General features: G+C 43.3%; 1 protein-coding gene across 2 annotated transcripts in view; it reads right to left on the reverse strand.

Moving 5' to 3' along the window:
• Positions 1-14,948, reverse strand: part of NEDD4L (NEDD4 like E3 ubiquitin protein ligase) — a 331,454-nt gene that overhangs the window by 145,033 nt on the left and 171,473 nt on the right. For both annotated transcript variants that reach the window (XM_028102915.2, XM_028102916.2), the window contains exon 3: positions 339-420. In XM_028102915.2, the coding sequence (XP_027958716.1) occupies positions 339-420 (82 nt within the window). The remainder of the gene's footprint in view (positions 1-338; positions 421-14,948) is intronic.

Genomic DNA, 14,948 nt, shown 5'->3' on the forward strand with positions numbered 1-14,948 from the left:
TACGAATTGCACACACCACTCCATTCCATTAAATGTATTTTAAATGTATTCATGAAAAACAACAAGCCAACAAGAATGAATCCTTGTCTTACTGTATTCTTTGCAGGGAAAAAGAACTGCTAATTTTAAGAACACTTATTTTAAGAATATTGCTTTTACAATCATTTAACTGAAAGCCAGAATGGATATCCTGTTCAATTTATGGATTTAATACTGGGAGATGTTTAAAATTAAAATACTGCCAAACCTAAAATACAAACTTCTACGGCGCCAAAGTACTTAATTTAATTGGATTAAATTATGATTTACATGAAGTTTAATTAAGGATGGACACCTACCTTTTTAATTGTTTTTGTCTGTACCAAAGCGAGTTCTCTATTCTCATCCGCTACGTACAATGAAAGTTTCACATACGGATCACTGTAAGAAAATATTTCAGATTTAATGAGATTATACTTTTCATTTAAAAAATACAAAAAGACAAAAACCTAAATGAAAATGCAAATATATCAGTTAATGCCCCAGTTTATGTAAATTCCACAAACTAAGCAGTAACATTTTCAAAATGCCTACTAAGGAAATACACAAGAAAAGTTTCTATCAACCAGAGTCAATGATACTTACCTAAAAGCAAAAATCTCTCTCAAATAAATCTTTTTAAAAGGGGGGGGGGCACCTGGGTGGCTGAATCAGTTGAGCATCCAACTCTTCATTTTGGCTGAGGTCACGATCTTGGGGTCTTGGACCAAGCTCCATCAGGCTCCCTTCTTGGTGGGGAGTCCACTTGTCTCCCTCTCCCTCTGCCCCTCCCCCTGCTCACCCGTACTCTCTCAAATAAATCTCTAAAAAAGAATAAAAGCAAAAGTATCATGAAACATACACTAACTTTATTTTATTTTTTAGTGGGGAGGGACAGAGGGAGAGGGAGAGGGAGAATCTCAAGCAGGTTACATGCCCAGCACAGAGCCCAACAGGGGGCTTTCTCATAACCTGAGATCATGACCTAAGCCGAAATCAAGAGTCAGACACTCAACTGAGCTACCCAGATGCCCCTACACTAACTTTAAAGATAAGTAATTCAAAAGAACTAATCTACCATATTTCTTTTCCAAAACACAGATTCTGAAAAGATTAGGCATACAAAATGTTTATCAGACTAGCAAAATCTAGCCAAAAAATTTAGTTTGCATCTTATTTGTATTGATTTCCACTATATAAAAATGATTGTTCCTTTAATGAAGGTAAAACAGGCATTGTTCATCTAAACCAACACTTACCATTTTACAGATTAAAACAAAAAATCAAAACCCAAAGAACTAAAGGGCATGAAATCAAGAGAGATTTGCACAATGTTACTGATTTCAGTAAAGGCTAGATTAACTGAACACTTTTAGCAAGAAGTATATTAAAAGGACTACTCACTGCAGACTTTCTAAGAATCTAAGTCCACTCACATATTCTAGTCTTACTTAAGCCTGGGATACCTCAAGTCTAGTCAAACTATCACTCTTTAAGGGTTTAAAATCCAGGTTCTTCTGTTTCACACTGGAAATCCTGAAAATCATAGATAGGGCTCTCAGGTATTCAACTCCTAAATTTTCACTCATCTAAATTACCTATAACTGATGATTTATTTCTACCCAATTTGAAAATTATCCTTTAGTGGATATGCCATGACTATTAACCCTTATTCTGCAACTTTAGGGTATTTCCAAAGATTACAAAGAGCATCATAAATGCTTTAGTTTTTTTTTTTTAGATTTTATTTATTTATTTGAGAGAGAGAGAGAGAGAGAGAGAGAAACAGCATGAGAGGGGAGAAGTTCAGAGGGAGAAGCAGGCTCCCCGCTGAGCCGGGAGCCTGATGTGGGACTCGATCCCAGGACTCTGGGATCATGACCTGAGCCGAAGGCGGTCGCTTAACCAACTGAGCCACCCAGGCACCCATAGATTGATTTTTATTTAATACCTTAATAAATATGCCATGAATCCTTTGAAGAAAGGGGAAGGTGTGATAAAAGTCTGGTAGTAACAGGACTCAATATCCAAAACAAATTGTCAGTGAAAAATATTGTATATATAGTATTTATTACCCATAAAATGCATCTTAATGGAAGCTACAACACATCTTCCACACAAAAAAAAAAAAGAAAGAAAAACCAGCAACAGAATTTGCTTGGTTATACTCTATTATCAGTAAATGTTTTTAACATTCTGGTTTAAAGAAGGTAGTCAATTCTTTGCCTCTTATCCATAAACTATCGATATTATTTGATTAAAGAACATCAAACCCAATGTACCTACTTCTCCTTATTTGGACACTCTCAGACTCATAATAAAGATGAATCTAATCTAGGCTTAAAGACCCCAAGAACACCTTCCTAATTAGAACCACGGTCTGGGTGATGAATCAGAAGTCAATTTCTAAGGTTAGAAGCTCTCAGACTTCAGCGTATCAGAACTACTCGGGGAAGGGGGTAGTTGAGACACAGATTGTTGGGCCCCAAACCCAAAGACCCCCCCACCAAAGATCCAGTAAATCTGGGGTGGGACCCTAGAATTTGTATTTCTAATAAAGTCCTGGTGATGCTGATGTTCTTGATCCAGGGACCACACATTCAGAACCACTGTTCCAGGTAGTATTTGAAAAGAGTATTTTTTAGCTATAGAAACTAATTTTCTATTTCCAGCCACCAAGCTATTGCTAAAAAAAGCTCAAGGTCTGGTATCTGTTATCTCAAAAACAGGCTCTGAGCATGCCACAGAGATGTGTATGTGTGTGTGCGCACGTGTGCGCGCGCACACACAGTTCTGTATTCTGGAGAACACCATAAACTCCGCCAACTCGTTTTCATGGCCCTCGGCTATCATGGCTACTGCCTATTACATAACTGCAATAAAGACTAAAGCGTTTGCTTTAATAGAATACACACATCCTTCTACTAACTGTTTATTTGCTTCGCTTTGAATCCCCCGAATAGTTCACAGTGAGTGACACATGCAGTTGGGAGTTGAGAGTGGGGTCTCTGAGTGGGACAAGGTCTCCCAGCTGTGATAGGAAGGCATGTCTGAGCATGTCATGAGTGCTCATCCAGGTCAAGGTAGGTACTAGGGTGTCGGCATGAAAGATCAACCAGGAAACTCCCTGGAAGAGAGTGCAGCATGGAGAGAGATCCAAAAGTGTGTGAACTGATAAAAGGATGGTAAGATGTCAGTACAAGAGGAGGGAGCGTAGGACACAGGATGAGCTGGCTGGTGACAAGACAGTAAGTTCAAGGGTGGTGGGCGGTGGGGAGGGAGGGGCAGGACAGTCACCCAGACTGGTCCCAGGTTCTTCCTCCCTTTCTGATGGAACAGCAGTACCATTCACATCAACAAGTAATTACTGAGCACCAACCATATTCCAAGGACTCTGCTAGGAGCAAATACAAGAGCCACTGAGCTGGGGAAAGGAGTGAGCAACAAAAAAAAAAATGATTAAAACAACAAAGGCCATTAATGGGCATTTATGAATCGCCCCCACTTCACTCAGCGGACGGAGTGAGGAGGATGGCACTTTCCCATTTCGGCAGGGTGAATGCTAGAGCATGACGCTGAGATACGGGACAGGGCGCTGAGCATCAGAAAATGAGCAGGAAGACGCCAGAGCAGCCGGAACAATAATCAATATTAATAATCAATACTACCCCAACTGTGGGCACAACTGGCACAAGCACCACCAAGCACCGCAAGCCCAGCACCCAACCGCCATTAAGCACCCAGTCTGTGCCAGCACACGGGAGATACGCAGTATCTCCCTGGATCCCCAGTGCAAGCTTACAAAAGTCGGGACATTTTTTTCAGATGAGAAAGTGAGAGAACTCAAGCCACTTGCCCAAGGTGAAACAGTAAGCAGGAGAGCTGGGAGGGGATGCAGGCTGCTTGCTCCAGAATCCAGCTCTCCCCAGAGAGCGCACTGCAGTCTTGCTGCTGCATGCTACCGGCTGACCACCAACAGAGCTGGCTGGAAGGAACGTCTAGGGGCAGGAGTTCCTAACATTCTGCCAAGCTGAGAAACATTTTGTACCGAGACTGCTATTATGACCTAATTTTTATCTTTGCTGCTGTAGTGTCTGGAGGATGATCAAGACGCCTGGGCTGAGTGTCTACCTTTGGGGAAGGCCACGCCTCGAGATCTTATCTTCTCAACACCCCCAAATAACTAGCTGTATACCTCGGACAAGTCACTTTAACACACTGAACCTGAATTTTTGTTCTATCTCCAAAATAAAGGGATGAGATTCACTCGGTGGTTTTCAAACTGCATACTCTACAGAGCCTTACTTCTGCATTAACTATCTTGGGGAAACTGCAAGCTACCATTTACCCCTACGGCTGTTTTATATATTGGACTTCCATGTTAGAATTTGGGGGGAGGGGGGCAGGGTTCTGTAATATAAAAAAAAAGTTTAAGGGGCACCTGGATGGCTCAGTTGGTTAAGCGTCTGAGTCTTGGTTTTTGGCTCAGGTCATGATCTCAGGGTTGTGGGATTGAGCCCTGAGTCGGGCTCTGCACTCAGTAGCAAGTCTGCTTGAGATTTTCTCTCCTCCTGCCCCTTACCTCCCTACCAGTTCGCATGCTGTCTAAAATAAATTTAAAAATCCTTAAAAATAAATACAAGTTTTAAAGCTATTGAACTACATGATCCCTTTCAGTTAGCATATTCTGAATCTCAGAACAATTCAAACTCACTTCTCATCACTCATTTTAACTACAGCCTGGTCCATCCTAAGTAAACACAGCTTGACTACCTAAAGATACAGCAGGAATAGGGAATAAAGCCCTAATCTCTATTAACAGGTTTTCTCTGTCAGATGATAAAGGGTAAAAAGCTCACAGTTTTGGGTATGTGAAATCACTCTTGATCACCACCGGGCTGAAATTTTCCAGTACACGTTACCAGCTTCTAACGAACCTACCTGCTGGGAAAAACATAGGGGCATATGTACACGTATACTTGTGCATGTGAGTCTAGGGCAAGGAAACTAAGGCTCTCCGGGTTACACCACCACCCAAGCATTTAGAAGCTGGTGGTGAGGTTTCCTGTCCCGGGATGGCCTTCATTTCTGAACACAATGTTCTGCAGGAGTGGAGAAAGGGAAAGAATTCAGTTTCCAGAGGCTTTTTCACCCCTAACTCCAATAAAGACAACAGTTGTGGCGGAACCTTCTGCCCTCTGAAGTTCTACCTCTCAGATCTTCAACACATCCCGTACCTTTGCTACAAAAGGCCAACTCAGTCCTAAGGTTAATGCTTAATTAAGACATACCTCCCTACTCCTGGACCACTGGGAAGCTTAGGAAAGACACAGAAGCAGCTCCTCAGAAGGTTCCAGTACGGGGAGTAAATACAGGGTGTGGGAACAGGTGTGGAGAGTTCTGGTTTTCATGTTACTCCTTATAAGTGGTTGGAAGATTTGGTTGTTGTTGGAAACCATGAATACATAATACTTATAAAACAGAATAGGTGGGGCACGGAGGGAAATAGGCCAGAAGACCATCCCTCCCCCTCCTCTCATGGTGCTTCTCCATCTGATGCCATTGACCATTTCCACTGGTGTCTCCAATCTCCATTTCACCAACTCTCTGACCTTCAGACGGTCATTTAACTGCTCTTACCTTCAGATTGTTCATGAATGAAATGGGAACAGTTTTTAACTCAGAGGGTTACTGTGAGGATCAGATAAAATTGTGTTAAGAGCACCTGGGGGGCTTAGTCGGTTAAGCGTCTGCCCTTGGCTCAGGTCATGATCTCAGGGTCCTGGGATCGAGCCCCGCGTTGGACTCCCTGCTCAGCGGGGAGTCTGCTTCTCCCTCTCCCTCTGCCTGCCACTCTGCCTACTTGTGCTCTCTGTCAAATAAATAAATAAAATCTTTAAAAAAAAATAAAATTGTGTATTAATATCAGTACCCACTCAGCACCAGACACACAGTACAGGTGCCTTACAAATGATAGCCACTGTAATCGTGATTCTGTTCTTTCCTCTTATAAGACTTTTGAGGTTCTCTGTTGCTCCTTCTGCCCCCCACTTCTGCTGTGATTGCTGATCTGATGTGCCCCTGATTACCTCCTAGTGAAACTGGGGACCAGCCAACCACAGCACACTGAGCTCCATGCTTCCTCCTTATTCACACTGCATGGCAGTCCCCTGGGGATCTGGGTGGAGAACTGCTCACCGTATTTACAGCAGAGCTCAGAATTCACTCCTGGCCACTAGTTCCGGTCCTAATGGCTGGTGTGTAGGACAACTCAGGGCCAGCATGAACATTACTCTCTAAGCAGCTCAATTCTTTGTGGATTAGTCTATTTCACAGCAGAACCTTCTGCCGTTTCTGCACAGTAAAGCGCTTTAGGCCACTTTCTTTTTTTCAGCCTTAGAAGGAGAATAAATTGATAGTAGGATTTAAGCATCCCATTCACTGTTGCCTACTCTATTCCAAGCAAGGAGATAATAAGACACTGTCCCTGCCCCCATCTGAATGGGTCACAGAGAAGCAAAGTAATAATTCAGACAGGGTGTGCCGAGTACTCGGGAATACAGCACTCCACAGCAGTGGTCCCCCACCCCAGGCCTGCCAGATCAGAATCTCCAGGGCTGGGACCTGGGATTCGGCATCTGTCAAATGTCCCACATGATTTCCATGCACTGGTCAACCTTGGCACCCCTCCGAGAGAGGAATCTGTGAGGCCAAGAAGGGAGGACCAAGAGCAATGTGAGATTTCTCCAAAGGGGAGAACATAAGCAAAGGTCCAGTGGCAGGCTGGAGCCAGGGTGTGTGGCACAGCTGCAGTCGGGGTGGGGGGGGGGGGGGGCTTGGGCAGAAGAGGGAGCCCTGGCTCAAACCACAGGGAGCCTTGTATGCAACTTCATGAAGAGCTGGCCATCACCACTGGGGGGGGAGGGGGTCAATCCTGGCTCCCCTCATTTGTCGCTGTATGACTGTGGAAAACTCCTATAGGCCTCTTTGTGCCTCAGTTTTACCATTCATGTAATGGGGAGACTAGCAGTACTTCCTTTTGTAAGGAGGCTGTTAGGAGGACGGAGATAACAATAGTGCCTGGTATACAGTAAGCACTCAATAAATGTTAGCTGCCTCCGCCATGACATCACTATTATCACGGGCTTGTTGAAAGGGACGATTCTTTGACCAGACTCAATACAAGGAGATGAAACAGCAGGTAGAGGGACCAGCTGGAAGGTTTCTGCACCGAGGACTGAGAAAGGTCTAAACACAGAGGCAGTAAGGACCAAAAACAAAGGACTGGAGCAGCCCAAAGGTGTATGGCAAACATGTGGGGATCTAACGAAGGTGGTGAGGTCAGGAGAGGCGTGCACGCCAACTTCCAACCTCCTGGCCTGGATGACCGTGTGCAGGCTCACACTACGGAACCGGACTGGGGCTCTGAGCCCTTACTGGGCCAGCAACATCCCCCATGGAGGAGTGGGGTGCGCCCACTGACGAGGCGGCTCTACCGTCTGGGGGGAAGCCAGTGAATTCCAAGCCGCCACCTACGGCCTTGCCTTTATAACCAAAGTCCTTTTACACAGCTCTCGAAGTTTTAGGCCACCTCACAAGAGGCTCTGGAATCTTCTGCGTCCTGCCCATGAAGGGATCTAAGTCTGCAAGGGCCTATAAAAGGCTACGGTCTGTCCTCAGAGAATCCTAATGACTGAGTGTTATTTACATTATAAGTCTGAAAGTTAGAATTGGCCTCCAAAACTACATGTCTCAAGTGGGCAAACCACAAAATGCATCCTGAAGGCTCTTGGGTTCCTCTGCACTTTTCACTGAGTATGTACAGTTCAGAAGAGAAAACCACCTGGGGAGACTCGGGCTGTTCACTCACAAACAAGACCCTGCATCTGTGCACAGATGATGACTTTTTAGGGAAGAAACAGAAAGGTGTCATCACTGTATCTTGCACAAAGGAAGCCCCAGAAACTGCAGGAAATCAATGGCTAGAAGACAGATCCTATTAACTGGAAGCCGCTCTGTCATGGGAAGTCACCAAGAAACCTTAGTCACAAGCCCACCCTGATCTTGCAAAACTGATGAGCAAAGAGCATTGAAATTGTTATCCTGTTCATTCTCAGCATGGAGTCCATTGCTGAAAAATTCCATTTCCCCTCTCTCTGGGCCTCTGTTCCAGTTTTCTCCAAGAGACAAGAATTCAGAGATGGGTCTTGTTCCACCTTCATCACCAGTAAACAGAAACAGGGCAGACAATGGGCATTTCTCAGGAAGAGATGGACATAAGACTTCTGGCTTGCCCACTGCTCAACCTCCAGGACTGTCAGTCTGAGGCAACATTAACAGAGTGATACTTGGCCCTCTCCATCTGACTGGCTCAAATGGTCTATGACCAACAAGAATGTGTAAAGGCGAATCCTTTTGCACAGATTATTTACTTATTTTGGTCAGACTAAACAGTCTTTGCTGAGATCCCTATATCTTAGAGGAGGCCAGAGGCCAGAGAGTTGACTCCACTGGGCAGAGCATTCAAGATGGGTTACGATCAGGCTGCGGCCAGGTTGCAATGACACTGCCTTGTCCCCCAGCTGTAAAAGTGTCCTTCCAAGTTATTTGGAGATCAGGGGACAACGAGAAAGGTCTTCATTTTTCAACCATTTTTCCCTCCTAAGGGAAACACCACAACCTTAGCCTGAAAGAAGCAGTAATTCCTTCCTTAACATGAGGCTGCTCAATATGCCACAGCCTATAAAAGGGCTGAGTCTTTTTTCCTTATTAGCCAAGAACAGTGGGCTAGTGTAGTATATTACTTCATGCTGTAGATCTAATTTGTTTTGACTACCTGATGTATCTGATGCACAGAGACTTAGCCGACCCAGAAGTCGTCTCATTGGAAAACCTATTTGTTCAAGGTTTTCCTCATTCTTTTCTATGGCTATTAATGCCAGTGTTGCATAAATTACTGACATCTGTAACAAATAGCACAAAATAAGGAAAATTACCTAGAAAGCATTAGAGACTAAAACACATTAATTTAGCAATATTGTTAAAACTGAAGTTTTAAGTCTAACAAATTGTCAAAGATGCAAGAGAGGTAACACTTTTGGAAGAGGCAGACATTTGAATACTAATGGAAAGAAATTATTCCAAGTTTTCTGAAAAGCAACATGGCAGCAGGTATCCAGTATAGAGTTGATGCCTTTATTAAACAAATCTATTTTTAAGGATAAATCCCAAAGAAATAATCAGACATGCAAGCAAATATTTACCTACAAAAGATACTCATTACAGCACTGTATATAAAAAGAAATTAGAATCAACCTTTTAGTCCAACAGAGAAATGATTGAATAAATTATCTTATCATCATGTGCTAGAATTTTAAAACCATGAAAATCATGTTTTCAAATAATATTTGTAGGAGTGCCTGGGTGGCTCAGTCGTTAAGCGTCTGCCTTCGGCTCAGGTCATGGTCCCAGGGTCCTGGGATCGAGCCCCGCATCGGGCTCCCTCTCCCACTCCCCCTGCTTGTGATCCCTCTCTTGCTACGTCTCTCTCTGTCAAATAAACAAATAAAATCTTTAAAATAATAATAATATTTGTAAATGGGAGAAAATAATCATGGTATAACATTAAGGAATAAGCAGGATCTAAAAATTCTACATACATATGGAAGTAATTGAGAAAAACAGAGCTAAAGTTAATAGTTGTTCTCTCTAGATAAGTTTATGAATTATGTTTATTTTCTTCCTTGAATTTTTTTTTCTAAATTTTCTACCTGAGCAAATACTATTTTTTTTTTTAAAAAAAAGATTTCATTTATTTGAGAGAGAAAGAGGCAGCGAGCAAGTGCGCATGGGCAGGGGGGAGGGTCAGAGAAAGAGGGAAAAGCAGATTCCTGGCTGAGTGGGGAGCCCAACTTGGGGCTCCATCCCAGGACCCTGAACTGAAAGTCAGCTGCTTAACTGACTGAGCCATTCATTGAGTACTATTTTTACAACTGCAAAAAAGTCATGAAAATACCAATAATAGTTACACATATGTTTCAACCATAATAAACTCTTCAACAAGGCACTGAAACCTGTAATTTCATGGCTAATCTACATTATGGTAACAAACCCAAAAGGGCTTCAAATTTTTTTTCCTACACAGAAAACTGCCTCAAATGGATGAGTACTAAAGATTTTTGAAAGAATATGCATATACATTCCAGCCCTTGAGACTTAACGCAAGGCATAAAATATGCTTTGAAATACATCACTTGCCATCAATAGTGGCAATGAGTTACTCGATACAATCTTTCAACAAATACAAGACAGCCCTGGGTCAGTTTACAGACAAATGAATTCTTATTTTGGTTCAAGGTAGGTTAAGTGAGGCATTAAAATTTTACAGCTTAGGTGTATTCTGTGAAACTGCTTTAAAAAAAAAATCTACTTTTCGATACTTCAGTTATGATTTTGTTGTTGGGAGCAACTAGTGGCTTACCCCTATCCTAAAACCTTCCCTGTCACCTAAGCCTTGAGAGTCTTGTCACCAAGACTGACTCTCTCCTGGTCCCCTGCCATCTATAACCAGTCCCCTGGGGAGGTCCCAAATTTGGGTCGTGGAGAACCCTGGGAGCCTGGCAGGGGAGGGGGGAGTACCTGCATGCCCTTCTGTCTAACACACACATAGTTTTCTTTCTATCTGGGTAGACATGCAACAGCCCCTGAAAATATCTAAGCTACAGTTTAAAAAAAATTTTTGTTTAAAACTAAAACCCATGTTTTCCTTTGTTGTAATAGTATAACTATCGTTCATCTCATATTGTCGACAGAAAACTGTTTCACCCTATAAATAGCTGAAACATTCAGACAGGTGCCAAAGGAAGCGATAGTTACAACTTGCCCTTATCTCCAGCATATTTTTTTAAAGATTTTATTTATTTATCTGACAGAGAGAGACACAGCGAGAGAGGGAACACAAGCAGGGGGAGCGGGAGAGGGAACACAAGCAGGGGGAGCGGCAGAGGGAGAAGCAGGCTTCCCGCCGAGCAGGGAGCCCGATGCGGGGCTCGATCCCAGGACCCTGGGATCATCAGCCGAGCTGAAGGCAGACGCTTAACCGACTGAGCCACCCAGGTGCCCCTCTCCAGCATATTCTCTAGGTCTTTTCCCCATACTACCAAAGGTTAAGAAAACACTTCTTTCTAGTAATGCTTTAACAGAGCACAGAGCAGCTCACAAAGCCACAGGAGAAGGGAAAACAAAAACAGCTCCCTTTTCAGAGACTAATAATTGATTTAATTCCTCAAATAGTCACCAAGTGTCCACCCAATGCAAAGGATTGCGGCGGGCACCCATGGGGGAGGTCAAAGAAGTGGGTGGCAGGGGACAGATGAGGAGGGGCCCTCAAAGAGGCTGTCTACCCCTCCCCTCCAGAGAAACCAAAGTCAGACAAATGTACATAACGCAAGGTGTGTTGCCTTTATGGAGTCGGCTGTGTATATTAAGAACTCAAAGAAGCTCATCAATTTTTATGATTATTCTAAGACGATCTGAAGTGCAGGGAATACCTCATATGAAGAGAAGTAATAACTTCCAGAAACACCGATCAAGCACTACCTGGGTGAACAGCACTGTACCTGGAGCCTTATGTATACATCATCTCTAATCCCTCAAACAGTTCTGGCAAAGGGGGATGTTAATATCCCCATTTCATGAATAAGGAAAAGATGTCCTAATATATGTGTACACATAAAATGCTACACAGCCGTTAAAATGGTATTAATGAACTTGATTTAGTTGCCTTTAAAGAGAGAATGTTTTAAAAAAAAATCACATATTACAACTATAAAAACAAATAAAACCATTGCATTATAAATATCCCAAACTATAAAATAGTGTGTATTACTGCATTAACGAGACCATGAGTAATTTTCTTCTTCCTCTCATTTCTCCATATATTCCAAGTAAGACAGATGTGTTACTGTTTAGCTGGGATGCTGAGACTGGAGGGTGACAGAGCTGGTGGGCCCCCCCGCTCTGGAAATGGTCCCAAATGGCAGCAACTAGAAAATCCAAGTTAAAAATATCGTATGTTTGCCTATTAAGTAGGTGGGGGGAAAGGCATTTACAACTTGAACGTGAATCTCTGATTTAACAGCCAGAGGGTAAGTAAGGGGGTAAAGAGGTCTCAAAGAGCCTTGAAAGAAAGGTACACAATACAGTAAGTGAAGCGGATGGGAGTATCTTAATTTCCACAGTATCTACGTTCAATGTCCTGTTGGTGAGACAGGCTTCATTAACATCATTCTAACAGCATCTCCCTGTGGGGCCGTGGCAAGGAGGTAACGTTTAATTACCAGGCCACAGCACCTCCTTTCTTAAACCTTTAGGAGGTTCTAAGAATCCATTCTGCCAAAGGCCTCAAGTGCTGTCCCCCACGCACATTCGAGGGAGGGAGCAATTCAAATCTGCGTGCTTGTGAGAGAAAGTACCCATGTTCCCAGCTGCTGAGACAAGACCCTGCCCGGGTCTCTCTTCTGAAACGGTCATTCAGGAATGTGAGAAGCACAAGCACACACCCACAAACCACACGCACACTTACGGGGAGAATGCCACAGCCTCACAGTGTTTGCAAAGTTTCGGGGGTTTCCTGCCTTAATGTAAGTGAATATCGCAAAATAATCCATCGATCAAAAGACGTACACTTCACAGATTAGAAACGGAACAACAAAGTTAAAATGACTTTGACTGTATGGTGGTATTGTCTCTCAATATGCAGTAACGTTATGGAAATCTTCAGCCAAACAAGACCATTACATCAAACACAACCGCATGTATCACTAATTTCAAACTGTCATAAAGGTTCAGAGGTACTTTTAATCCTTTTCTTCAACCTTTATTGACAAGTCACATTTGTTACCTCCCCAGGACCAGCCCCACATAAAGCAGTAGACAATAACCCAAATTCGGGCGCCTGGGTGGCTCAGATGGTTAAGCGTCTGCCTTCGGCTCAGGTCAGGATCCCAGAGTCCTGGGATCGGGTCCCGCATCGGGCTCCCTGCTCCTTGGGAGCCTGCTTCTCCCTCTGCCTCTCTCTCTCTCTCTCATGAATAAATAAAATCTTAAAAAAATAAAAATAAAAATAACCCAAATTCATAAGGGCCCTAATCCTAAGGACCCCAGCTAACTATAAGCATAGGAGTATGGCACATACTCGTGCCAAAAACATGTAACTCACGTTCACTTCATCAAAATACTCCATAGATGATCTGGCTGAACATAAATCTGTGAAATGAATCATCTCCCCATTACCTCCCAACACAGTCCCAGACATGGTCCCATGAACAAAAATTCTACCTGGAAAACACATTTTTTTAATGTGCACACATTTGGAAAAAAAAAATGCACATGCCCACACATGCACACACACGCACACACAAAGCCTTACTTCTGTTGAGAGCATTTGGTCTTTGTCAATAAATTATGTGTGTATTTAATTCATTAAAAAAAGGTCCCAGAAGAATGTCCATGGGCAGTAAATCCGTATGACAACATACCCTCAGTATAAAAATGCATACTTTCAAATTTACCACACAATTAAATTCCGTGTCATCATTCTTCACTGATCTTAAATATCTAAGCAGCTATCCTACTTATTTAACTGAATAATTAGCATAACCCAGAAGCCATACATTTTCAAAGACCAATTTATCTCTAACATGCTTGTACATTCACTGACCACAGAATGCTGCTCCAAAGCATTCCTGCCTGCAAAAGTGTTACCCACTCCAAATGTTTATGTACACTGGTTTGCACAAAGAGTTATAAGCTTCCAGAACTCCAAAGAAGTAAAACAGACAGGAATTCCAAGAAGTAGTTCAGGCAGAAACTGTCTGGGAGGGGTAAGCATGTTAATAACAGATGCATACAAGGCTATCAAGAAAGCCTGCAAATACCATCGGCTCTCCCACTTAAACATGTGAGAGGAGAGCCACATCCTCCTTCCAGAACTTTCCTTCCACCGCCCGCCCCCCACCGGAGAGAATCCGGAGCTGGCTGAACACAGGTTTCAATCTTACAAGTCCTATAGATCCTAAATGATCGACCTAAACGTTAAATCATCCCCAAAGAAGTTCTTTTGAAAACCATACAGTCCAACTCTATTAAATATTTAAGCAATATTTTATACTGTAGCAGAAATAGAAATCTGCTCAATCTATTTAACTATCCAGGCCAGAGAAGGAAATATACGTGGGGCACAGGGAAGTAGTCATGTAAGAAATCTTGTGTCACAGAGGATACTGCTCCTGTGAACAATGAGGAAGTTGGTGAGATTTATCAAGGAAACTTTCGAGTATTTCCCACCTGTGGCCCGCATCCTGTCACAAGACGGCTCCCCCTGCAGAGTCTACTCCTCACCTTTCTCCAGGTACCTATTGAGGGCTTCGATCCCGCTCTCACTTGGCAGTACCTACACTCTGATGGTGTTTGCCCACAGTAAAGATAAACTAGAACACATGCCCTGTCTGTTGTAGGAGCACTAAGTAGGGGGCTCAAAGGCAGACAGGCCCATTCTCTAGCCCATGGCATCACCACAATGGCTGTGACCTCGGGATTAGGAAATCCTAGAGGTTCTCAAACTGGGGTGGGCATCAGAATCACTTGGAAGGCTGACCAAAAACACAGGTTGCTGGGTCCCAAACCCTGTGTTTCCAATTCTGGTCTGAGGTAGAACAGGGTAGTCTGCATTTCTAACAATTTGCTTGTCTGCCCGTCCCCTCCCCTTTGGGGAGCAATGAGACTCTACTTTTCCCTCTTTGTTTCTCCAGAATCCAGCACAATGGGTTCATTCAACTCAGTACATGCGCCTCCACTATCCGATCACCCCCAAGAGGACCGGAGGAGGGTACAGCCTCACCTCTACTGGAAGCCAAGGTCTTTGACACTTG

Source organism: Eumetopias jubatus, unplaced genomic scaffold, assembly GCF_037043125.1.
Source record: "Eumetopias jubatus isolate StellerSeaLion01/CBP00866 unplaced genomic scaffold, mEumJub1_p1.0 scaffold_16, whole genome shotgun sequence".
Lineage (NCBI taxonomy): Eukaryota > Metazoa > Chordata > Mammalia > Carnivora > Otariidae > Eumetopias > Eumetopias jubatus.